This window comes from Notolabrus celidotus, chromosome 23, assembly GCF_009762535.1.
Source record: "Notolabrus celidotus isolate fNotCel1 chromosome 23, fNotCel1.pri, whole genome shotgun sequence".
Lineage (NCBI taxonomy): Eukaryota > Metazoa > Chordata > Actinopteri > Labriformes > Labridae > Notolabrus > Notolabrus celidotus.
In genome coordinates, this window is record NC_048294.1 from 13,992,328 (window position 1) to 14,019,527 (window position 27,200).

The window sequence follows — 27,200 nt, forward strand, 5'->3', positions numbered from 1 at the left end:
AAAACATACCCTGCACACATTAAACCGCCCACACACACACACACACACACAGACACACAGACACACAGCGAAAGACTGACGCAAGAGCGAACACACACCTCTGCACCTGCCAGTACACAGATACACAGACAAACTCCTCAAACACACACACACACACACACACACGCACACCCACACACACACACACACACACACACACACACACACACACACACACACACACAGGCAGTCTACCAACTTTGATGTAATTATTCATTATCTGCAGCCAATCTCCAATCACACCTTTTGACATTCAGCCAGAGGCAGAGGTTGATTCACTCTCAATTAAGGCGTTCTTTTTCTTCAGGCACTGACATTTCTCTTCCCTTTGTTCACCACAGCGAGGCTTTTTTTTTTCCAGCAATTCTTAAAACAGTAAAGTAATGGTTCTTCAGGGACAGGATTGATGGATTTGCAGCTTTTTTGCATGCAGAAGACACAAGAAGAAGGTGGAAGAACAGCAGAGGCCAGTGCGGGAACTTCATGAGGACGTTATATATACAATGGATTATTAATAAACAAGTTGAATAAAAAAACAGAGGGCAGGGTGCAGAGTATGTACTGGAATTAATATTGGAATATAGATCAGTTGTCTTGCTGGCGCTTCAGACATTTACATCTTTATCCAACATCTCAAATATGAACAAAAAAGCTTGCCAATTTTCCTTCATTCAAATTTAATTATAGATCTAGGGTATAAAGTCTGCAGCATACTGACACAATATGCCCATACTTGAGCATACAGGCACTTTCACTTGTAGGAATTTTTTTTTTTCAAGTACCTTTGAAGCCTGAATAAGTCATCTCAAAATTTGTGAAATTCCTTTGCAAACCCAAACAACTGCATTCTTTAAGCGCCATACTGAACATCCAGTTGAACAGTTTCTGATTCCTTTGTCTGGTAAAGTGCTCAAGAGATGCACTTATGACTTATTACCCCAAAGCTAAAATCATTCTTGTTCGGTTTTACATTCCACAACTTGATTCAAAGGTTAGAACATTTTCAGACATAGGCATTTCAGTCAGCTCTAAGTTTGCTTTGAGGCAGGACACTTGAGAAGACAGTTGTTATCACACCTTTGTCAATATATACACTGTGTTCCAAATTATTATGCAAGTTGCATTTCTGTGAATATTTAAAAACAGAAAATTAACAGTCGTTTTCAAATTTGTTAAGAAGTCAGATAGTGAATATATTTATTCAAATGTGTGGTTAAAATTATGCTTTTCAAAGTATGTCGGCTGTATTTTCAATCAATGGAATGTTTAAATATGGTGCCTAGTTTTTGATTTTCACAATTTATATGCTCTTATCACCAACTTGCATAATAATTTGGCACACTAATTTCTGCAGATTGTACATTTATTTAAAAATACAGCCAACTTACTCTGAAAAGCAGCATTTTAACCACACCTTTGAATAAATATATTCACTATCTGAATTTTTAACACATTTGAAAACAACTGTTAACATATTTTTTTAAGTATTCACGAAAATGCAACTTGCATAATAATTTGGAACACTGTGTAGTGTATGAAGCTGCATTTAGCAATCCGTTGGTTTATCTAAGCTTACCACAATTTACTCAGGCATTCATTACAAGTAAAGTGAGCTTCTGAGGTGGTGCTTGAACAGTTTTGTTAGAGCAAGACTAGATTTGTTTCCCATATTCTCGTCGTCTATGCTATGCTCAGCTAAAACACCCTTTTCAATTGAGTGGAAATAATTAACTATCAGCTGGTCAGCTTGTTGTGACACAATCTATCTTAACATGAACTATCATGCAATTCATAACGTGTTTTCAAATGGGTTTTTGAGAAGAGAGTTCAACAACTTTGACAAAGTCAGGCCATCCGATTTTTCCTTGTCCTGTTTTTCAGCTTGTGTTCTATGCTTGGGAAATCTAGGCAATCTTTGTCAGTAAGGGGAATAAGAAGAAACATGTAGCATTCATATACCGTAAGTCAAACACAGAATGCAGTACACGTTAACTAGTGAGTTTCTGAGGTGCAGGTGGAGACGTTTTGACATAGCAATGTTTCTACTCTGTTCAGGCTCAGCAATGCTAAGCTAATATAACCAGGTAAGTTTGGGGAGATAAATAGCAGGTGGGGAGCTTTGGTTTTTCCTAGCACAGATCAAACAAGCAATTCATAACATGTTAATGTGATAGTGGAACAATTTCTAAAAAGCCAAGCTAGCCATTATCTCCTCTTTCTATTTCTGTGCTTTGCTAAGTAAAGGAAGGCTAACTAGCACAATTTAACTAGCTTTGCACATTTACACATCATTTTTAACATGTTTTTTAGTGCTAATGATTTTTTTTGAGACACTGTACGAAGCAAGGCTTGCCATTTTGCCCTATTCTAACTTTGTGTGCTATATAGTATTAGCTATACAGATACATACCCAAAACTACTTCCTCCTTACTCTCAGCAAATAAATAACTGGAAATGTTTTGGGGCTTTTTTCTTCGAGGAAACTTTTTAATCTCAATACATAAAGTAACCCAGTTTTACAACAGTTTTAGGAGCTAATCCATTGGCAAATCATACCAACAAAGATCAGCATGATCTGTCAATTCATCTAAAAAACTTGAAAGACATTCAAATTTGACAGTATGACTACATACGGAGTGTTTTAGGCTGATAGCATTATTTTTCCAATTTCTGCATTTTTTAAATCCTAGCTGATAGCTCCTCTAATGCCAAATATGTCAACTCTGTTTATTTACATGTTTTCATATCAAAGCCAACATGTACCCTTCCAATGAAGTGTCAAAATATGTCAGCTGACAAATTTTGCAGCCAGGGGCGGATGTAAAAAGTCCATCCAAAAAAATGCCATAATAGATTTTTGGACTGGTCCAGCCAAACCCTCCAACAGAATAAAACCTGCAGGTATATCTTTGAGATTCCACTTGTCTACACTGTGAAGCGTGTGAAAGGGATGCGTTTGGGCAACATCATCCCCCAAATCACTGGTGCTGTCACACGAAGCATGGCCTGTCATTCTGGAGAAAAACATGTCACTCTTCTCCTTCTTTGTCCATGTAGAAAGTGACGGCCCGTGTCCTGGCAATGTTTGAGGTCTTTAATGAAATCCCTCCCCACATTAAATCCTGCCTCAACACACGATTTAATGGAAAAAGACATCAAACCAAAGAAAGAAAAAAAAGGATCTAAAAGCCATTTTATGAGACCTCGAAGGTTAATGGATGGGTTTAGTTTAATCCAAGTGGACACATACACATCCAAAAAGCTCTTTTATGTAAGTGCTGGAGCAGGTGAGGTCTGGAATATAGCCTGTGACTATAAACACACATGACAGCTCATGTTGACAGTGTTTTAGTTGAGCTCCCCAGTGAATGTTGTGTTTCTTTTTTACTCCAAATTTGGCTCCTCATAGCTAAAGTTTCCATTAAGGTTAAGTAACTGAGTGTTTGTCAAACAGTTGCTACTTGTGGTGTATTTAACTCTTCCAGAGACATGGATGAATGGAATATATTTCTCATGTCTTTTTGTTTTAAATGAAGCTGGGTTATATTAGTAAGACTAGCACAAGAAGAAAAAGCAGTGTGCAATTTCAAGCTCATGGGGGCTGAACTGAAATAAGATAATCTGGTCTGCAGAGTATTTCCTGTAATTGTCACAAGCTGTTAACCTTGCGTCACAAAGCGCTGCTTATATCGCCTAACAACAGGTAGCTAGCTAACTACCTAACTTCAAGCAACTTAACCTATCATTTAGAAATAATATCAAGTATTATGTGCAATGCATCTTTGGATAGGTTGGGCTGTGAAGGTTGCACCCAATGCATCCTTTGTGAACTGGGAATAGATAGACACATGGTTTGAAAATAATCTTTAAAAAATGTAGCCTTTGAATTGGTACACACCTATGTGGTATAACCATGTCAGATATCTTAGTTTCTAGTCCCAAGGTGCAGGACACAGCATCACAAGAAAAGCTTTGTTACTGCTGCTATTACTGAGCTGAACAAGCAATAGCATTTATTTTCTCACACAGTCAGCCTCCAATTTAAGACTTGAGCCCTGATTGTCTTATTTATTCATGTGATTCTATCGTTTTTATTGGTTGATTGTTTTCTGATATGCGTTTTAAATGGAATCTTTAGCACTTTTATCATTTTATCATGTCTATTAATTTTACCATTTTTACTGTTTGATTAGTTTTCGGATATTTTTGTATGTTTTGCACATTAAGTAGTTTGTTCTGTCTGACATCTATCTTGTAATTCTGTATTGACCTAACATCACTGGCTGCAAAACAAGTTTACCTATGGGTACAAATAAAGTAACCTGACCTGACCTAACCTATTGTTTTGAGATACTGTTTTTAAGGCCCTTTTGTTCTTCTTAACATGTGCATCGCTTTTCATTGTGGTAGGACCAAACACTAACATCTAGACGTGTATTCTTATGCTGCTTTAGAGTTTAAACATTAAACATTCTTTTTGGACCAGGTGAACAAGGACACCAATTTCTCTAAGGGTTGGGAAACCTTTCAAAATGAGAGAGCCTTCAACATGCAGCTGTGATACAATTGATCTTTAAAAGTGTCTTTAGAAAGATTCAGCCTGTGGTTTGGGATACAGCTATTTGATAGCTGGCTAAAAAATCCCTTGTAATATAACTTTATTTATAATCTTGGGATAATTTCAACTTTTAAGGCCCCTTTCTTTTTTACACATTTAAATCTCTGGATTTAATATAGAGTTGTATTCTTTTGCATCTTCAGAGTCCGCCATTTGGTGCACAATGAATCTTCAGTGCATCTTTTTGTGAACCAGAATGAGAAGGATGCATATGTCAGCCGCATTCGGAGGAGCCTTCAAAATGGGAAGCTTCGACATGTCGCCTTGACGCAATTGATCTTAAAAAGCATCTTCGAAGGATTCAGCCTCTAAATTGGGATACAGCAATTGGGAAACAGCTGGCCTGCAGGGTCCCCAGCTGCCAAAAATATTCAACTCATCAAGTTAGACTGTTGCACAAAGAAAACAAGTTCTTGGCAAGATGCAGCACCATTTTTGAGATGTGTCTTCTCTGGTAGAGGTTGCTAAGCCACACAATAATCCAACCATCCCATTAAGCTAACAAGGTAATAATAGGGTTGTGGATGGTAAGTGGGTTAAACTCTAGGGTGGCTGGCTGTTAATGGTTAGATAATAATTTTCAGCTTAAAGTTTTGAGTTTGTTTAGAGGAGCTAATGTATTTACACCGACCAGACTTACATTTCTATTCTCACCATGATGCAATCTCTCAGCCAGAACCCTGCCTGTTTGTGTTTGTGTCTCTGCCATGTAATCCATCCCCATATGGAGAATCTTGTATCTCTCTGTTTTGTCATGCACGGAGCAGGATAATTGCATTTCGAGAACGTTTGGGCTCATTCTACGAAAATTTATGAGACCAGTGAGAGGAAGGCATCATTTCCAGCCTTGGTGGTGAAAGCAGAGGAAGGAGGGTGGGGGGGTTGAGGGGTGGAGGGATGAGCATGGGGGTAAGGGGTGCACCCGAGCAGCACACCAGGGCCATCATCATAGTCTGTGCAGTGGAGTCGAGCTGCTATTTTACTGCCATTAGTGCACTGCCACTCCATCTGTCAAATGTAGCAGCTCACTCTGCAGCAGCAAAACCCCATTCATTTTTCAAACTACTTTATTTCCTCGTACTGAAATCCTTAAAAGCTGCATTAAAAAATATATATTCTACCTCCTGGTACATAAGAAAAAGCTAATTGTGAATCAAACTCACTGCTGGAATGTTCAACTTAGAACAAGTAAGATGACCAGGCGTGAAAAGCTGCAGTACATGGGCCATTTATACCAATGCAGGAGGAAGGAAGGGAGAGGTGGACATTAGCATGTTCTTGGCAGGAGTCCAAGCTAACCCGTGGTGAGTGTGTGCTTCTATCTGTGTGCTGATTGATGAAATGAACTCAGGGTCTGGGAAATTGATTCTGGCTGAGGCTGATCTCCCTCTCTTCCCTCTCTGGTGTGCAGTTCCCCTCACTCCTCCCTTTCCTGCTCACCAGTTGGTTCCTCTGGCTCGTTTCCTCACACTGACGTTAAGGCTGGTCTCGAAACAGGGAAGAGGGGGTCCACTACGACAAACAAGTCTGGATATCTTGTTCTCCCTGACCTCTTCCAGCTGACGAGATGTCTGCTGGCACAGGTGAAGCTGTTGCATCACTTCTGTCTTTCACTCACTGCGTTTCATTTCAGCTGCTTCTGAAAAATCATCATCCGTCCTCTTTGAGAATCTCTGCAACCTTCATTTTTTAATGTTTCATGAAACCTTTCCTCTGTAGTCAGCAGGGTGTGAGGAAGCTACGCAGGGATTACCTTTGTGCTTTTTCCTCAAGTTTAATCTTACGATTGTACTACTCCCAAATAGCTGCCCTTTATTTACCCTGACAACTGAGACTAGACTTTTATTTGAAATACACTTAGATCAGAGACACGCCAAGTTACATTTAACTCTATTTAAGGGAGACGTCTTTCCTTTTCTAGAGGTTTGATCAGTGTTTTGATCTGCTGTTAACACGATTAAATGACTTCAGCTCAAAAGTGATATGTTTGTATTTAACATGATAACATGTCAATTGAACGCATACTTTCTTATTACAACCTTTTTGGTGCCAGGTTTTTGATATCTCTGTCTCATTGTTCTTTTTTTGAAAGAAATGTATTGGTTTGGTTAAAAACTTACATTTATCACCATTTGCAGTCATGCAAACGGTGATAAATGGCATCACTCATTACAGTGGAAGAGTTATATGGCCCTACGATTCCAACACAAACTGTCTCCATGATCCTGCAATTGTTTGAGTGGTTCTTTGCTTCAGTCACAAGACTCGGCACACGCTCTTGTGGAAAAATCCAACTCAACTTGTGTCTGCAAATAGTTCATACATCAGGGACTGTCATGCACTGCTTACTACTTAGTTAATATTTTTTACTGCAATAGAAATAAGGTGACGCCTCAAAACAGCTGTTAACATGTTTGTGAATATGTGGCAAATCTTGTGACTGAAGCAGATGCCAACTCAAAACGGTAGATAAACACAACAGCCACTGGATTATGGTAACCAGTTAGCGCAGTAACCAGTATGGTGATAGTAATGGCAGCCAATTCTTCTGTTGTATCCAAGCAGCAACCTCCGTTCTCAAACAATGAAGCCCATGCAGAAGTGTTATAAACTGCAATTTAGCGAGAATCCACTTGAGGCTGGCTGCAGAAACACTGGAAACCACATAGACATGAATGGGAAAAAGACGATCTTTGCAGCATTAATAAACATGTTTACAGCCTGGTTCAAAAAACAGCTTGGCTCTACATAGCTAATCTCTCTATCTGCACACACTGTACGGGGGGTGCAATGTTTTTCTCAAGTGATGGTTCAGAAGATATTAAGATTACGAGTTTTTGCCCAAATAAGGACATGACTGACTTGACTCCCGGACGGGAACACATAGCTGTTGGCTAGGAGGCTCAAACTCTGCCTCTTTACTTCACACCTGGTTGAGTTCCGCATTTCCAATATGGCTGCCGCCGTTGATTGGCTTCAAAACAGCGCTCAGAAAATGTGCCAGGCACATCCTAGCTCCTGTTGGAGGAATTGTGGAACCCATGTGGCTAACCATACCCACATCTTCTGGTCATATCCAAAACTAAGCTTGTTCTGGAGAGAAGTATTTGGTGCACTGAAAGAGGTCTTCCAAAAGGACATTCTTCAAGACCCCTTGGTGGCAATACTCGGAGTGATGCCCGTTGGCCTGAATGGGAGGGCCAAAAAGTACTTGTTTAATATCTTGTCTTGTATTTGTGTTATCTGATTCTGCCATAATGTCCGAATGTAACTATACAGCTGGAAAAAGAGAAAAAAAAGACATTTTTCACATTGTACTGTTGATGAGAAAAATGAATAAAAACTAAGTAAAAAAAAAAAAACAGCTCTCAGGAACAGATGGGTGACGTCACAGATACAACGTGCATTATTTATACAGTCTATGGTTGTATCGCTATGATCGACTCCTGCCTTCTTTTTGTCCCTTTCAGCAAAATGCTATAAGCCTTGCCCAGTAGGACACCCTGCTGCACAACAGGAGACAATCATGGCTGAAGGTGTAGATTACAGTTTACCGCGGTGAATTTAGTATTAGTATTCATTAACCCCAGCATCCAGGACGCAACATGTCCCTTTTGTCCCAAACACTGTGACGTGAAATGTTAAAAGGTCTAGCAGTTAATACTTTTATGGTTGGTCAAATTAAATGAATACAGCTTCATCAGCTTTTTTTTAACTTAACCAAACCTCACATCAATTTGCACCTCATTTTCTGACACTTCTAAATTATACCCTTTATCAAATTTGGTTGAAGTTCCACGGAGGACCACATTCATCTGCACCTCTTAACACTTTTAATGTGAAACATGTTCTCGAGGTGTTTTTGTTTTATTAATGCAAGTTAGTACCAAGAAAAAGAACCAACGGGAACTCATTACTGAACTAAAAGATTTTCACTGTTTTGAAGAGAAGTGTGAATTAGCACATTTATTTTGTTGTGTGGGGCTAATTCTGAAGACTTTAATTTTGGAACTAGCAGTATTTTTTTTAGATTGTATGTAAAGTTACACACATCTTAAATATAGTCAAACGAAATGAGAGACAAAGATATTCTGGAGCTTCTGTATTTATAACAATGTAAGTATAAATCTGTAGATTCCTCCACTCCATCACACTGTCATCCACATGAATCTCTGCTGGCCACTTCAGGCCGTCCCTGTTTATAAGCATCTGGTTTCCTTATCCTTTAACAAACTGACTACCAGAGTCATTTTATCATCTCATTACATTCCCGAACGAGGAGCCTCCCTCCATTTCGCCTGCTCTAAGGTCATTCAGCGCTGCGACACTCCCCCTAGTCATCTTTGCATGCTAAGGTGTCATTTTAATGAGGGGTCGGAGCTCAATACCCTCCCTGTGTGCTGCATATTCACACACTCTTGGCTCTTGCTTAGGCACGAGAGATTATTCTGCATGTTCAAATGGGGGCTCTTCTTGTCTGGATTTACAGCAAATCCCACTTCTTTGACTTACTTTACACAAATAAAAGCTTGAGAAAGGACCCATTGGAACACAAAGGGACATAATCACAATAATTGGTGACCGTATTGCCGTTGAATCTGAAAAGACTGCCATTTACATGACCGAGAGGCATGGGAGGTAGGCTATTTTTATCACACGTGCTCTAAATCAAAGGCTACAACTTAGAAACATTCCTGCAGGGGGAAGGCATGAACAAAGAGGTGGCTCATTATGCATTGTGTCTTGTTATCAAGGCCAAATCACTATTTCACTTGGACTAAATGAGCTCTGACATGTGGCAGTATCACTGATTATCGAGAACCAACACAGATTCTATAGTAGTTGTAGTAAATGAATGTTTCATCTGTGTATAATTAACACAGGAGGGAGGTACTGTATGGAAATGACATAACAAATGAAGCTCATTGTATTGAAATTCCCTAACCATGCTAACAAAACTGACCTCACGTGTAGAATTTAAGTTCTAGTTTAGCACTTTAACGTGATAAAATCTCTCCTTATTTAATTAAGGAATCAAGCCCTGTACTTTATGTTCCCTTTCACACACCTGCACTCACAATCAGCCTTTTCCCAGAGTACTGCAGCAGTTTGGTTGTCAGCACCAAGCACAGGGACAGCAGAAGCAGGTGCACCTCATATTAGCTTTGTATTCCCTCTGTTAATCCCACTTATGTCGACCACCAGGGCCCTGTTGGAGAAAAACATTGCCAAATTTCCCTAATCAATGAAAGTCCCTCAAAGGCTGGCGGCGCCTGCAGTCGCTGCCCGTGTTTACCTAAGGCCACAGATGTTTCTCCATTATTCCGCTTCGTCAAGTGAAAGCTCTTCACTGTTGTTTGCGTTCATCAAATAAGCGAGAGAATGGAGCAGGAGAGAGAAGATGCGCGGCTGAGCATTGTGTACAAGTATGTATGGGGAACAAAACATCCTCAATGTACATATTGCACGGTGGAAATATAGACCCTGACGCAGGCAAAAAGTAAACAAATACAAGTTTATCTGAAAAAAGTACATCTTTAAAAGCCCTTTTCTCTTTTTTCTTAATTTCAAGAGATGTATATATCTGTCTCCCAGTCTATGTAATGAAAGGATGAGGCCCAAAACTATATGGGTCATCAATTTTGGTTTTCATGCTGACCACATAGTGATGACATTATTTTAAAAATCTTGACTTCGACATCATTCCTACAAATTTAATGACACTCCTGTCACGCATAGCTCCTAATGTGTTTTTAGCTTTAAAGCTGTGGTCAGCATCTTTGAGGGAAACTTGCACAAGTAAGCTACATTTTTAAAAAAGTGTAACTTTAAAAAGCTATTGCCAGTCTCCAACCTGCTAATGTAGGAAATACACTGGGGATGAACTTTTATTGTTCTACAGAGAGTTTGATGGTTTAATCTCTCAGACTATTAAACTTGTCTGGTCTACATAAAATGTTAGGACTTATTACAGGCCTGGAAATGCATATTCATTTGTATTTCTACCTACAGAACCAGGAAGCAAACAACCCGCCTTAGCTCCACCTCTTTGTATGTGTCTTGGTTGATCAAAAGTTAGGTTGAGTCAGCATTTCCAATATGGCACCAGCCAGGGGCGTTATAGGATCGGGTGTTTAGGGGTGCTGAGCACCCAGAGAGCTGCCCGGCCAGGCAAGAGACATTTCACTGTTTTGTACATTTTAATGCAATTTCATTCCCATATTTTTGAAAGAAAAGTATAAAACTTTTGGGAAAGTCTGTGACTAAACCATCAAATCTGATACAGGTTATCTAAATGCTGAGCCACAGCAAAAGAGAAATGGATTGGAATCATAAAAGAAACATATGGTAACCCTTACTCATTTTGATACAGCAGCTCCTCAACATATACATAAACCACATGTATGTTTCTGGAGGAAACCAGCCCCCTATAATGAGTACCAAAAATACCAAAAATTGACATTGGAGTTGTTTTTTTTTACTTTAATTTGAAATGCAATACACAACATATAAAACCGGTGAAGCTGATGTATTTTTGTTGTTAAAATATTACCTTATATTCAGAAACCAATGGGTGACGTCACAGAGACTATGTCCATGTTTTATAGAGTCCATGGTTTTACCTTGATTTGACATGCAGGATATTCCTCATATATGTGGCCTTTTCAGTCTCAAATAAATTAAGCCACAGTTAAATGACAAAGATTTCCTAATAAACGGCTTGTAACTTTGAACAGCAGTAGGCTACGACATTTTTATGGTGGATGAGCACTGAGTGGATATGGCAAAAAACAGGTAACATTAGCATTGCTATAATTTTATAAGCTTCATAAAAGGTTGTTGAAAACAGGGGAAGTCGAATATTTTAAGAGGCTATCTTAGCTGGAGAATGATACTATATACTAGGGATGGGCATTTCAAGCCAACATACTATTCGATAATCATTGGCATCTTTTCCTAGATTATTAGAATAATCGAAAATCATTGCTCAGTCCTACTATATACTTGTGCAAGTGAGATTTTCTAACACCAAAACCGTGGTTCTAGTCAAAACATAGTTAAAAGACATGATTACATGTAAGTCAATGATATGCTTTGCAGTATCATGGTCATTACTGTCGGCCCATGAAACAGTGCAATGTGTTTTTTCCAGCCTCAGGCCTTCCTTCCACTCTCAAAACCTCATCTGCAAATGCAAGCAGACTCACAGCATACACAAACACGCATTCCACTTGGAAGTCATTTGCACAATCACATAACTATACATACTTAAGTGCCTTCTGATGAGCCTCAGAGGAATCAGACAAAATATGTGTTGCCTAACGTAAGCGCTGCGAAGCAAACACACAAAACAACATCTGGCTCTAATGTGCAGCTTTACCAGACTCATCTGTATGGAAGAAGAAGGATGTCAACTTCTTGAACATTTCTCTTGTCAAGGCAGAAATGATTCTGATGACAGCTCAAATGTCACCAGAGGGGAGACAAAATCAGCCAGTGGCCCGAAAAATAGCTGAGTGAAGCGATAGAGACCCCTCTCTTAAATTGGGACACATATGTATTATGCATCAGGGAGAGTTATACCATGCAATGACTTTGGCTGACTTAGTAGTTCCAAGTTGACTCGCTGGTTTAATGAGGTCACTTTTTTGGCTCTTAAGTATTTGCTGAGAAATGTAGGAGTGCTTAACACGCCTGAGACCTTCATTTTTGACTGATACTGTCCACTTACAAGCACTAAAAAGTCATGCTGATGTGAAAGTTTTGGACATTTTAAAAACGATTGAGCAATCTGGGGAATTCAAAAGGATATAGGCCATTTGTAAGTTTAGAAATTCATATTCTCATGCTCAGCAAATTACAGAAAGGGGGAAGAATATCACAACTTACAGTGTTCATGCAGGGGAAAATGATGAAATATGACTCAAACATTTAGGGATTAAAACACTGGTGGGATTAACTTGGATGCAACAGTGATGATGTGAAAGTTGTGAAAGTTGTGAAATTTGACCCTTTGATTTGACTTTACAAATTAGGAGAATTAACACAGAGACACAGAAGTTTTGTGATTCAATCCTTTGCTAATTCTTCTCATTTCAAAAGGTCAAACTTCAACAAATACAAATGACAGTGAAGTTGCCACAAGACAGAGGAATGGAGGGTAACAACGAGGAAAATTTGATCCAAATACCTGCACATAAAACCGGCAAGAGCGCTCTCTTTTCTGTAGCTGCAACCCAAAGAGAATGCAAGAGTTAGCGGGAGGTCAACAACTTCAAACGGTTCCACTTGAAATACATTTCTGCTTGAAGCACAGATTTGACAGTAGTGAGATAAAACAAGGCACTTAACTCTTTCAACACTCACTTGACAAACGTGAAAAGTAATGTTAATTATTTTCTATTTTAGGAAAAAATAAAAGCAAAGACACTGAGTTAATTAGCATCAAAATAAGACAAGACAAGTGGGAATACACCTTTGACACTCTGAAATGTGAGTTCACGTTTATCAGTTTATTCCTTTTTATTTGTCACTTGATAAAAATCACATGAGAGGTACTTATCCTCTGAGCCTGTGGCACCGTTTAAGGAGTTAGCGCTAACAATATATTAGCATACCAGCAAAATGACAGGCTCAAAGAAAAGCTGTTAGCACTGCATGTAGAGTGAAGATTTATAATCAAGTTCTGATAATAAACTGTGCAAAAAGATGACGTGACAGCTGCCTAAGAGTGAAGGCAAGACATTTGGAACCCTCTGTTTACTGATTGGTTGTAGAATAGATCACATAGCATCCCCCTCCATGTTACCAGATGGGACATGGGTCAAACTTTGAAACCAAGATATGTGTCAAAACAGCAATTAACAGACTTGGTTCTGTCATTACAGTTAGCTTTCATCATGCTGATTTACATCCAAACATGAATTATTCTTAGAATTTAAGTTGTTAATATAAAATACCCTGACTACACACTAGATGATTCCATAAGACCACTAGCCCGCACACTTATCATTTGTGGTTACAATTTCATAGTGGCCCACAGACACGAGATTTCACAGAAACTTGCATGATCAAACGTGACTTCAGCAGACAAACAAACATAGGGGATGATGTGCATTGTCAGCTGGCTGTGCTAGCGCGATCTGTTTTGCAGCGAATAACACAAAATGAGGAAAAAGATAGGCGTGGTATATTCCAATTGGCTCAGGGAAATAGTAGTGTTTACGTTTGCTGACATTTATGATCCCAGGTCAGGAGCATTAAAATAGCTGTAATCACATCACACACTTGAAGATTATTTGGACAAATAATCTGTTACAACAAGCCTAAAATCAGGCCACACACCCTCAATTGGGCCTAGAATGGCCAAGTGTGTGGCCAGCCTAAGATGTAGAGTAAAGTTGTAATATTTTGCTCTTGACAAGAGCAAGAAGAATTTTTTTATAAAAGGGGACAGAGAATTATATATCACTAGCAAGCCTCTGACCTCTTTAAGAAATTACCCCTGTGTTAAAATCCTTTTTTTATTCCTTCAAGCCAGCTGTTGTTCCCCATTTCCTCCTTTTTACAAGACAAACTTGAGACTACAACAGTAATCTCTATCACAGCAGTATCCCCTATCCTGATGCAGTTTTTTTATGAGAAACCTTCTTTTCAAGAGGCATTATAAACTCTAGTTGCTCCTCAACGTGAATTTACTCGTTGCATTCCCTTCTGAGGCCTTTTGGCCATCTTTACTGCCTCCCCTCTCTATTGGAGAAAACTGGCACTAAAATCTCAATGGGGACATCTGTGTCTGTTGCGGGCAATGAAATAAAAATCCATCCCAGAAAAAAGCTATCTGGGAACAGGTGTTCGTGTTCCTCGACAAGTGAAGCTGCTCCAGCAAATTAACAACCGACATTTTGGATTTCACTGATGTTTGCTTTTCTGTTGGCTGCTCAGCACACAGAAATTATTATTTTTGCTCGCTCTGCCTGAGTGCCTTGAACCGCACTCTGCTGTGAATTGGGAAATAAATGCATTAGCTTCAGGTTCAGCTAAAATGAGAAACTGCACTCCTACTGCTCAGATCCAACCCACTGAAATCTTATCCTGTCCCATTAGTGAAAATCAAATGGTGCAAATGTAGTGCTTTTGACAAGCATGTCATATTGATAACATATTTTTAACTACATCAAAGTGAAACTGATAGAATAATACATGATACAAGAGTGAGAGAGATGTGCTTGAGCTATCCCCTGAAACTGAGAGTGTGTTTTTATACACACTGGACCACAAAAACCATGGATATTATTTTATCTGACAGCGCTGGGTGAAATCACAGATCATTAAAAGAAAACCTACTGTTCAGGTTTGGCTAAATTGAAGTTTAAAAAAAAAGTAAGCCTCCAATTTTGGAAACTCAGAAAGGTCAAGGAGCCAGAGCGAATTTGTCGGCTTAAATTGGCACTTAACAAAAAAGTGTAAAATTGCTCCCCTAAAATTCCTTCATTTCTGGTCTGCTCTGAAAAGTCCAAGGCTGATTTGAATGGTGCAGACAAGCAAGAGCAAAGGTTACTTTTCCTGCAGGTCATGTTTATCTAGAATGTCAGCAAGTTGGAATTTTCTTTTGAAGCAAAGTAAAAGGGAATAAAAGGCAGTTTTGACATTTTTCATGAAATATTTCATTTTACTACCTTGTTGAGGCTGCGTGCTGCGCTGTCTTTGCCACCTGGTGTGAGGTTCCTCAGCTGCACGTCGAGGAGATCCACCAACTGGACCATGGCTTTCACCGTGTATGTGATGTCCCCTGCCTGAAGATTACGCTTAGTTTGCTCCGCCAACTCTCTGGCAATGACCGCTGCTGTCTCTCCAGCTTTTATCTGCAAAGGAAAGATAAGGCAAAAATCACAAAAAATGCAGAAATTCACAGATAAAACATCATTAACATTTTTATTAAAACATTTAAATCTCTGAACTGGATGAACATTTCCCTAAAGCTTTGCAAAAAATCCAAAAATAGATTGTCTCTTTTTGGGCAAAGTGTATAATGAACTTATTACAAACAACCCATACTTAAAAAAGAAAAAAAAAAGATGAAACATTGCCACACACATATGTGTAGCCCCTTAAAATAAATCCTGTTTAGCCTTTACATTTCCCACAAACTGCTGCTTCATAGCACACAATTAATGTGTTGAGCCGTTGCTCTGCTGAGTGTTCACCGGGTCCAATATTGTATCTGGAAGCAATTATGAAATCAACTATAGAGGGGATTTCCCCAGATAGCCTTTCCACCTTTATGAAACTAATGTGGAGCACTGGAGCTTGGGGGAAGCTGTATATACAGTATGTTGTACCATAAAGTCTATATGTTGTACACAGTGGACGGATCATGTTCATTTTTCCAACGTCCAAAAGTTTTTGTGTTTGTTTTTGGATTTGTGAAAAAAGAAACATCAATCACTTTTTTGATTTTCCCTTTTGTTGTTTTAAGACGTAAAGTTGTTGTACATAAAGCATCATTACCTTACCTCATATTGTTTCACGACATGAAAAAATGTTCATGTTAGTAAAATATACAGTTTTTACCCAGTGGTTGCAAATACTATCGTAAATTAAGCTGATGCTGTCAGCTCTGTTGCTCCATTTAAAACTTAGGGGAAAAAGCTTTCCCTGCTAAACACATTCACTAGCTCATATTAAAAAAAAAAAAAAAATTAACTGTAAACTGTGAAAAAATACTGTTTGATTTATTAAAAACAAAGTATGTGTGAAGTAAAAATAAGTGTCTTTAACAAGGGTTATTAAGTGGTTATGAGTGTTAAATGACTTACTTGAAACTGCTAGCTTAACTCTTAGACTGTTAGCATGATGTATTTAGCCATTAAAATGGGAGCATTTCACTTAGTTCTTATTTTTGAATGAGCCACCTGGAAGCATTTAAAGTAATCTGGGACTATAATTGATTTATGGAGCTGAAGTTAGCTCAAAAGGTTTGCTGCCTACAGCTGAGAACCTGCTAGCAATAATTTTCTGTTCAGCTAACAAAAATCAAGCAGCTTAAAATGAGACGCCACATTTACTCTATCTTTCTCTATTTATTTAATTCAAAAGCAGAAGTTAGCACATTTAATACATAATCCATCCAATGTTAAATCACCACTGAAAACTGCTAATGGTAAGAGAATAAAAAGACAGCTGTAGCAGTGGAGAATTGAAGTCAACCATAGCATACAGGCCTAACCAGTTAACTTAAGCCCTTGTTCTTCAAACATAAGCCATTTACCTCACAGGTTTTTACATTGTTGTAATATCAAAAGTCGATGATAGCATTTTAAAATCTGTGCATATTTTATGGAGCTATGGCTAGCATAATAAGCTAACAGCCAGTCATTAATAAAACCTTAAACTGAGAGTGAAACTTATTTTCTGTCTCCCTCATTGTTTTTAAATCTTATAAATCAAGAGATTAGCAACCAGCTCCATGGTAAATAATCATTATAAAATGCAAATGTAACAAAATATGAAAAAGCAGACACAGCAATGCGGATTGTTTGGACAAATAACAGTGTATTATAAGTTTATGTTGTAAGGTTTGAGAAGATGTACCTGACTGTTTCTTCCTAAGGGGAAACTTCCTTATATTTTCTTGAGTGCCTCGGAGGCATCTGTTTATTAGCTAATGAGACTCACCACAAACCCTGAAAGGTTTGCTCACAAACTTCCACTTTGTACTTTGCAGTTTAAATCTCACCCTGACTCTCTCTACCTATTAATGTGAAGTGGTGCCCCTTGATGTCAACCATTTCCCACTAATTGCTAGACATTTAAAATAAACAGGCTGTATGCAACAACTCCAAAACATAAAAACAAATTATCTTTTAGTGCATATACTGTACATATCTGAATTTAAAAACAAGAAAAGGGATTAGTAACATGGACTTTTTAACATGTCACATACCTATCTTTGTACATAAATGGCTCAAAAACAAAGCCATTGTTGGTCTCAGTAATGACTTAAATGTGTGGTCCACTTGACTAAAAGCAGAGAACCCTTTTGATTTAATTTTAGAGTTCAAAGGTCAGCCAATTTAAAAGTTTGAACTTTTGGCCCCCGTGCTGTAAGATGAATCTCAAAACCGCAGTGACACCTACTAAATCAGGGCCATACCGATTTCCTTTGGCATCACTGCTACCACCACAGTTTATTAGTGAAGCCAATTATACTGCTTAAATCGGTTTTCATAGAGGTGTTTGCAGGAGATGTGAGTTTGGAAGCTGTTTTCCTCTTTTCCCACCCTGCTCTTGTATCTTAATGAGGGGGAGCTGCAGACACAGCGTAAGTAGCTCTGCTTGAATGTCACTCCTTTGTCTTTTCATTCTCAACATCTTCCTCTCTCATTTTGAATACTGAACCATCTGGTAATGAGCAGTGCTGCATATACAGGACAATGGCTCTGGATAGAAAATAAAGTGCAATATTCCAGATATGTGACACGTTCATCTTCATTAAAGTCTTCCTGTCCCCGCTGGGACAGGCACACTGCAGAGGTGGGATCGTCTTGAAAAAAAGATTAATAACGCTTGTTTTACTCACTTGTGTCGCTTCTTTCTGTTTAATTCACAGGGAAATATTCTTTATTACAGAAGCAATGATGCTGTTTCATGGAAAAAACATATTGTTTACTTAATGCATCCAAACAGCAGCCTGTAGTTGAGCTTTACTGCACCACAGAAATGCACCTGATAATTTCCCTTCCTTCTATTATGCTCCCAAACTGCCATTCCTCATCCATATCTGCAAACCGCCGTTTGTTTAATGGGCCGAGCTTGGTGCCGCTGAGTAGATCATAAGCATTATAACATGCACGCCTCAGGGTCCTATGAGTTTAAGGGAGAACATTTTCAACATTGCCTGCAATTCATAACCCGGAACCATGATCCTCACTTGCAGTTACCCTCTCCTCTTTTGATTTCTTTCTATAACGGATTCAGTCATAGGAAGCTTTATGCTTAATGACTTCAGCCTCACAAATGGGTTTCTGCTTGAGAATTATTGGATGCAAGGAGCTGCTGTATCATGTGATGGACAGAAAGTGGTCTGGATGAGATGTTACACACAGCAGCCCATTAGACTTTGGTGGTTTGGTACGGGTTTTCACTCTGCCCCCCACTCCAAGCATACATAAGCATAACTCATGTTGAGTTGACGCTCCATTCATTGATTGACCACTTAGAGAAAAACAAAGAGAAACAGAGAGAAAACACAAAAACTCAAACCCTCTGAGTACAACTTGATGACATACAACCTTGGTTTGCAACTTAAGCTGTGGCAAATGTTATTCAAAGAAGGCCAAAAGAGCAAGGTTCTGTTTAAAACAACACATTTGCACATCCAAGTAACACTTAACTCAGTGCCAAATCCTCCAGGCCATCTTTAAGCTTTGTGTTTTCTTTAAGAGTGTTTTGTGATGGTTTCTTCTCAGAAATATCCCCACAATGTGTTGTCAAAGCTGTTAAAGAACAATTTCTGCTTATTAGACCACAAAGGTAGGTACCTTCTGGCTGATGAGGTTGACCCAGGGGGAGGTACAATTGCTGAAGTCAGGGCCCTGTGGGTCCCAGTATCCCTCTGGACCCACGCACATGTATGAAGCAATGCCTGGAAAGACAAAGAAAAAAGATAGAGGTTCAGTGAGAACAATACATCAGCTGTTATGTTGATATGTTGATGTAGCATCTTGGTATCAAAAGTGAAGTATAATCACAATATTCTCATGGCACCAATTTGTCTTTGATGTCATGCTCAAATGCTGTTACAACTGTATTCTGCTTTGCAAATCGTAAAAACATTCAGTGTATGATAATTGTTAGCATTTCACCGCTTCCAAACGAATGGGCAACTGAGAAGATAATTCATGGTGAAAAACTGTAGGGTCAAGATTCAATACTAGTTCAGTCACAACCACTCTCGTCCGATATAATTAATTATTTGCATGCAATAAGTTACATAATGGTGGTATGACTCTGCTCTGGGAGCTCCCTGCCCTTCCACGTCCCCAAGTGGAATGCCACAGCCTGAGGCGGGGAGAGCACACCTCCCCTCTCTTTTATGTGCAAACATGAAAAGCCAAGGCAGGGAGAGCAGCTGAAAAGACCCTCAGGGGTACAGAACAGAGTGTCAGTGGCAAAATGTATGACACTGGTAAAATCCGACTTGTTTTATGAACCTTCATTAATTTAATGGCCAGCAGGAGGGAGACTTCACTGTTCTGGAACAAGAAGTCAGATTGTTTGGAGCTCAATGAGAAATGACTCTTCACTTGATCAGTCATCTGTTATTCTACTTACTAGTTTATGGTTTGAAAAACAACTTTTAGGTCTTCTTCATTGTAATACAATTCATTTCTTTCTGTGCGCATGCCCCAACCATGCATGCAACCTGTTACAGTCGCTCCTGTTCGTTCATTCTTCTTTTCTGATTTTCTTTTTTCTTCATACGTTGTTGGATTTTTCTCTGGCATTTTGTTTAAGTTATGACCTCTTATGGTCTTCTGTTGGTGAGAGTTGTGGACTGTTTCCACAATGAAAGCACCAACTTTAACTTTTACTCGCATTACTGTTGCCTGGCACCCTTGATTTGTTTTGTTTTTACTCATGCTCAGCTGGTTGAGCTGAAGCCGGCTGGTTCATCGGCTGAACCGCTGGATAGTCCTGCAGAACTCTGGAGATTTAGGACACATAGAGGCAAAGGAGGCATAGAGCTGGTATAAGAAGACAGAGGTTTATGGAGAGGAGATAAAAGCTATGTCTCTCCTCTCTTATCATGGGCAACTTGAGATCTCTGACTAATAAGATGGATGAGCTAACAGGACTAGCCAGGAGTCAGACAGAGTTTCAGGAATGTAGCATGTTGTGCTTTACCGAAACGTGGCTGCATAAGGATATTCCCAACCACAACGTCTCCATCGACAGCTTCCAGACTGTCCGGGCAGACCGGGATAGCACAGAGAGTGCTGTTGGCCTGCGACCATATTATCTGTACAGGGAGATCTTGCATGTCGTGCTGGTAGCTGTTTACATCCCCCCTCTGCCAACCTGACTACAGCGTCCAATGTTCTCAACGCTGCCATAGCCAAACTCCAGACAGACCACCAGAGTGCCCTCTTCCTGATCTCCAGGGACTTCAACCATGTATTTATATTCTACATAGCTTATTATTGTATTTTTATAACTTATTGTGTATTGAGCAACTGTAATGACTGAATTTCCCCTCTGGGATAAATAAAGTATTTCTGATTCTGATTTTTATGATCCCAGTTAAGGATTTTTTAAAAAGTGCATGCTTTAGGGTGATGATACCCATGATTGTAAGCTGCTATCGTAGAAGCCTTTCAGCCAGCAAAGACTTGACAACATGTGGCCAACCCATCATCCCAGTACCAGTTTCTGAAACATCGCCACTGTTCTTTGTGTCTGTGGGTTTCTGTAAAATGGAAGACAATCAAGCTAAGCCACATTTTCTCAGTCTCCTGACCCTTTTCCCCATTACAAAGTGATGGACTACACACTAATTTCGCTCCTCTTGACTAATGCCAAATTCTAAAAACTCGCAGAAGAAAAAAACTATCCCCAGAAACACAATTCTTAAGTGATTAAATTAATGGATGTAGAAAAATGTAATTGGATGGTTTTATCTAGTGGTGACTGAAATAAAGTTCCTTCACTTGAGGCCAGCCAAGCTTGCCCAGACAGCGTCTGTATTTAATCATTAAAAGTCAGACAGCGTCTGCATGTGTGTGACAGTTCAACTCTGGCATGAGAATGAAAATGCGCCAAAATAGGTGCCAATTAAGTCTGCCATAGCTGAATTCATCACGGAAAGGTCAATTAAGCTGGTATGAGGAAAGTGTCTCTGCTGTCAGAGATGTGGTTTGGAAAATGACAATCTTAGAATGTTCTATGTTGGCTTTTGTACAAACAAACCTCCAGATATTGGGTAAAAGTAAATAGTTGAATGTGGCTTTACATTGTGGATTATAACTGAGACATTATATATATTTATGCTGGAGACATACAGGAAAAAAATCAGTTTATATGGGTATATTTTATTTCACAATGACCCAAATGGATGTATTCAAAACATGTCTTTCAGTTGCTCCTAAATGTACCTCAAATAAACTTGTGTCTATACTCTCCTAGCTGACACCAGCAAGGCTTCAAGCTGACATTAAATCGCCCTTGCTTGTACTTAAATGGAAGGTGTGTGTGTGAGGGTGAGACGGCCAACATTAACAGATATAAATTTTGATTGACATATAATTTCCTTCCCCGGTCCACCTTGGACAGCCTTATGTTTGATGGGTTTATAAGATAAGGGACTCTGCATTTCCGTCTATACTGAAAGGCAGGGGAAGGGGGCATGAAAGAGAGCAGTGGGGGGGAGGGAGGAGAGGAATGACAGCAAGTGAATTGAGGTAGATGGAAATGGGAGCTTGAGGAACTTTCAAAGAGTGGCAGAGGAAGCTAACATGTTTCGGCTCGGCGGTGTCGTGTGAAGAGCGGTGGCTTTGAAGAGAGCGCTGAGGGGACAGTGGGGAGGGGGGCATGTGTTGCTCTTATCTTGCCATATGACAGCTGTTAGTGAGGTCTCTACGGGTGCTGGTGGTGCCCGTTAATGAAGGCTGCACGTACGAGTGTATGTGTGGAGTCTGTGTGCTGATTGATGAAATGAGCTGCTTCGAGCCAGATTTGAGGGTACGATGTCACTCCTCAATCTAAGGTGACTTGCCTTTAAAAATCATAAAGAAGGTTTTCAGAAAACTCACTAGCAGAAGGAACATTTTGCCGTTTTCATATATATGCTTACCTTTTCTTTTGGGTTTGCGGAAAAGTAGTACCACCATTGAGTTGATTTATTTATGGAACAACACTCTCTGACAGCACAAATCTACAACATTAAGGTTTCTAGGTTACATTTAGTTAAGTTCAAGCTTCTGTTCTTGCCTTCTATTTTCATCCAATACTTCCCTCTGTGGCTGGGTCTCATTACAAAATAAACTGCTGCAAAATCAGAACAGATATCCTTACTTTCAGAGATAAAGCTTTTATATTTAAAGCAGACAGCATCAATTGTATCTTAATGCACACATGACTTCATTCTCTAAGTATTTTTACAAAGACAGAGCTGTAGTTGCATATAGAAACAAATGGCCCGATGCCTGATAAACAACGGCCCATTTGAAGCGCTACGCACAAATGTGTTTCGGCACTAATTAATTACAATTGTGTCCTGAGAGACAGAAGGTAAATATGACCGTGTGTGGTGGGGCACTGGTCGCTAGTATCCATATGGGTGCAAAGCTAAGCTGGCTGTATGCTTTCATCAGTGACTGAGGGATAAAAGAGTGAGGAGGGAGGAAAGGAATGAAGGAAGCGGGTGCGGAGGGGGAATGTGGACATAAACAAAAAAGATACACCAGCGGCCGACATCAAGGCAGAGAGACGGCTCAGTAGACAGTGTCAACCAATGAGAATATTGACATTCACACAGGGGGATGGAATAAAGAAACAACATGGATGTTTAACAGCAAAGTTTTCCATGTCTTAACAAAACACTTATTGTTATATATTGATATACTTGACCTGCCACAAAACTTCTTTAAGATAAGCCCTGAATGGTTAGACATGTTAACCTTATTGGATCAAAATGTACATGAGGATGAACACAAGTTAATGGCTTGCATGAATAATGTTTAAGATGGGATGGACATCTGGTTAGCAATGAATTATCTCTAGTTAAAACCCTTTCCCTTTCTTATTCTTTATCCTATAAGGTACCTATAAGGTTGCTTTAGATATTTCTCTGAAACATTTCAGACACTGTGACAGCTTTTTGTTTACTACCCGATAATTAATATTCTGACTAACAAATGAGTGCAGCACACTGCTCTTAAGAAATATATCCTGTTCATTATTTTATTGGTGGTTAAGACATCATAGATTATAGCTGATTGGCAACAATTTCCACTGTGCCTTAGATCGTAATTAGTTGCCAAAAATTATGTTTTCACTTTCACTTGTTTACTTTCAAAGAAAGTCTGCCTAACTTCAGTTTTTTTTTTTTAAATAAACACAAATGTTCTTTGGGTGCCTTTCTGCTCTTCCAATAGCCCATTATCCTGGGATCCCAATGGTCCAAAACGTTTCCCAATGGACCAAACACCCATTTTCTAACGGCTTGTTTCCCTTCAAACCAAAACCCATTATTCCAAAACCCCAGTAGACTGAAAAAATGAAACCAAAAGAAGCATAACTGCTTTGAAAAACAAGTCTCCATGGAGTTGTACGTTCAGTGACACACTGTCCTGAATATTTTTTCTTGCATTCCCAACCTCCACCACCTACATGCCTTCTACTCCAAGGGATATTTTGGACTTCTTGGGTTTTGGAGAATATAGTATTTGCATTGGCTAGAGTACTTTGATTTGGCAGTCCCTTCTTGGTTGACCCATCAATGCTGTTTTTTTTCTGTTTATTAATGTTGTAAATGAACTGTGGCAATAAATTCAAGGATTTCCAGCCAAACATACAAAATAATATTAGTCCTTTAAATATTTTACATTGCATATACCAACATTACCTATGGTTCCAGGTGGACATGGCATCTTGGTCACCATCCCCTGCTTGGTCTTGGGCCAAGGGATATCCATCATCACCAGCGGGTTGCAGTACTCCACCCTGATGTTTGGTAGCCTGGAGGAAGGTGGTGCCCCATCGTCATCTTCTTCTGGGACCAAACCCTCAACCACCGTATGGACTGGGGTCGCCACTGTTGTGGTCGTCCGCGGCCATGGGGCCATTGCAGTTGTTGTAGCTGGAATCCTGGTGGTGGTGGTCCTGCCTGTTGTGGTTGATAGGGTGACAGTGGTGGGTCGGGTAGTTGTCCTAGTTGTCATGGTTGTTGTATCCATGTAGACCATCACAGAAGAGGACGTTTCTGGTAAAAGAGAGACAAGAAATGTTGAGCCTATGGATTCTGGCAAAACTGGAAAAGGAGTTTCAAAATAAAAGTATTTTAATTAGGCATGATTTGTCAACATCTGGGAGATTATTTAATTTTGTTGCAGGTGAAAAAGGTATATTCTTCCTTCCCATCCATGTGTCACTGCAAGAGAAGACAGGTCAACAAGGATCAATTGGAACTGGCAGGTGTTTCTTGACTGGGCATGCATGGAGTCGTGTATTGGACCCCCGCTGCTGATGCTATTACACTAACACCCCTCATACACACACTTACATCTGTGCAGTATAAATAGAGCTGTTGACGAGGGCATATCTCTGCGAGTCAATAACAGGGTTGTTGTAGCTACATGCTATTTCTGGGTCGGCTGGGACAAACTGGAATACCTATTTCCTGGATGCGAGTCTTCCCTGTGGCTACCCTCCAGTAGGTTCTTGCTAATGACGCAGTTCACCTGAGCTGTTGGGGACGAGGCCAATCATAGCACCGACACAGCAAACCAGGATGTAACACTGTTGCACTGCAATCCTTTTTTTTTTTTCCCCAAGTAATACACACCTCCTTGACTCGCCATCATTAATCATCCCATCTACTCATCCTTCATATTCCTTCCCCTGGGCCCCTGATTGGGAAATTGTGGCTTCAAATTAATTTAGCTGCAGGCTTTTTATGAATGTGTTGGACTTGGTTATGTCACAGAGGGTCAGATGACACAGAAGAAGGTTATACTTCCTTATATGTCTTCATTAAAATTGAAAAAAAGTGGCATTTTGGAGAAAGTTTGTATTTGTTTTGCTCAACACATTTGTATTGCTTTTCACATAAAGATTCTCTAGTATGCTTTACCCACTTTTTTAATAAGTCATGATCTTATTTCTGTGAGGTTTCCAAGAAGGCAGACCCTTTAAACGAGTTCTTTTTTCACAAATGTACTGAATCTGGAGCCATGGCAAAAAAAAAATGCAATTTGAGAAAGGTGTTGTTTCCGCCTAATGCAGAGATACAATCAAAATGACAGAAGTGACAAATGGTCCCAATCTCTGTATGAAAGGGGGAGCAAAACAAAATTTAATGAGGGTCGATTTTAGGTTGGCAGGTGTAATGGACGTCACACTTTCAGGGGGAGCTTAGATAACAGACATCAGCGCTGAAATCCAGTTCACTGAGTTTCAATTTGCAATTGGACGCGTTCTCTGAATGGAGAATTTGAAGCGGGTGAAATAAGACGGCATAAATTAGCGCTAGTGTTTGGGAATCGCACAGATGCCTGCGGGCTGTAATGACACAGAGCAGACTACTATCAGCAGTCAATGCATTCAAAGCTTAACAGCATTCAACGACAGGCAAGGTTGATTAAAGAGGTTGCTGCCACAGCAAGAGTTCCAGGTTGATTGAGTACTTGTTTTCTCTTTCTAACAAAAGGGTTTGTTGTGTTTTTAAGATCCGCAGGTATCATGGACACTCCTGTGGAGGCACTACATCAATGAGGTGGGACTATAACACAAATCTAATTGAATTGCAATGTGAACTAAAGACATGAGGAGCCTTTATTTAACTCTTATGTAGCTGGTAAAGCAGGCTGTAGAACTGCAGAACTTCTCATCCAGGTAGAAGACAACAAGGGGAAAAAAAGCACACTTGAGTAAATGTTATGGGACAAATGAAAGAGCTTGGAAAGTATGGCTTTAAATGGGTGTATAATGATGAAAACACTGGCATCAACTCCATCAAACACTAATCAACCAACAAAATCTGACAGAACCACCCATCAACAGCCTTTAAAAAACCACATGAATGCTCAAATAGGTGTTTAACATTTCCACTAGCCACCACGACATCACCATTTACATTCTATAACCAGTTAGACATCATCATTAATCTGCACTGCAGCAGCATGCCCAGTCCTTCATCTGCAATGATCATATCCCTCAGCAGCAATGATGATGTTAATATGAAGAAGACGTATCTTCAAGGGCGCCAGTCTATTTATTAGATTATTTATGAAATAACTTATGTATGCGTCTATATTTTAGCACAAGTAATGATAACCCTCCTTGAGCGGGTCCCACCGACTGTATGTAAAAGATAGAGCCATGAATTGAAGTATAACTGAAATCAGACAGTGGTGCTTAAAGTGCATATTGTAAAGGAGGCCATTAGAGCACCTTATGGAAATCTGATCATGGAAATTCACAGCACATATTGAGGTGAGCAAAGGTCACAGGGCACAAGCTTAGATAAGCAATTGGCTAAAAAGGGGTGCAGACGGTGCTGTTAGGATAAGGGAATTATTGTACTGGTCGGGACAGCTGATGCAGGAGCATCTCTGACTGTGAGAGGTTTTTGCTGTGGGAGTTTGTTGCTTGAGCTGCATACATTGCTGACTGATATGAGGAGGTGAACTGCACAGAAAAATGTGCCGGATCAAGCATAGTTTTAGACGTACACATCAAAAGAAATTAGGTGCAAAATTGTAGGGCTTTAGGTGAGTCCAATCAAAAGTAGCAACCTCAAGAAATGACATTTCCTTTGTGC

At 39.6% G+C, this 27,200-nt stretch overlaps 1 protein-coding gene across 1 annotated transcript in view; it reads right to left on the minus strand.

Moving 5' to 3' along the window:
- The window catches only part of LOC117807151 (adhesion G protein-coupled receptor L3-like), a 309,664-nt gene that overhangs the window by 80,861 nt on the left and 201,603 nt on the right, over positions 1–27,200 (minus strand). Inside the window, exons 8-11 of the mRNA XM_034676232.1 lie at positions 24,285–24,641; positions 19,201–19,304; positions 15,337–15,522; positions 12,849–12,887 (exon numbers count right to left, since the gene is read on the minus strand). Of these exons, the coding sequence (XP_034532123.1) occupies positions 12,849–12,887; positions 15,337–15,522; positions 19,201–19,304; positions 24,285–24,641 (686 nt within the window). The remainder of the gene's footprint in view (positions 1–12,848; positions 12,888–15,336; positions 15,523–19,200; positions 19,305–24,284; positions 24,642–27,200) is intronic.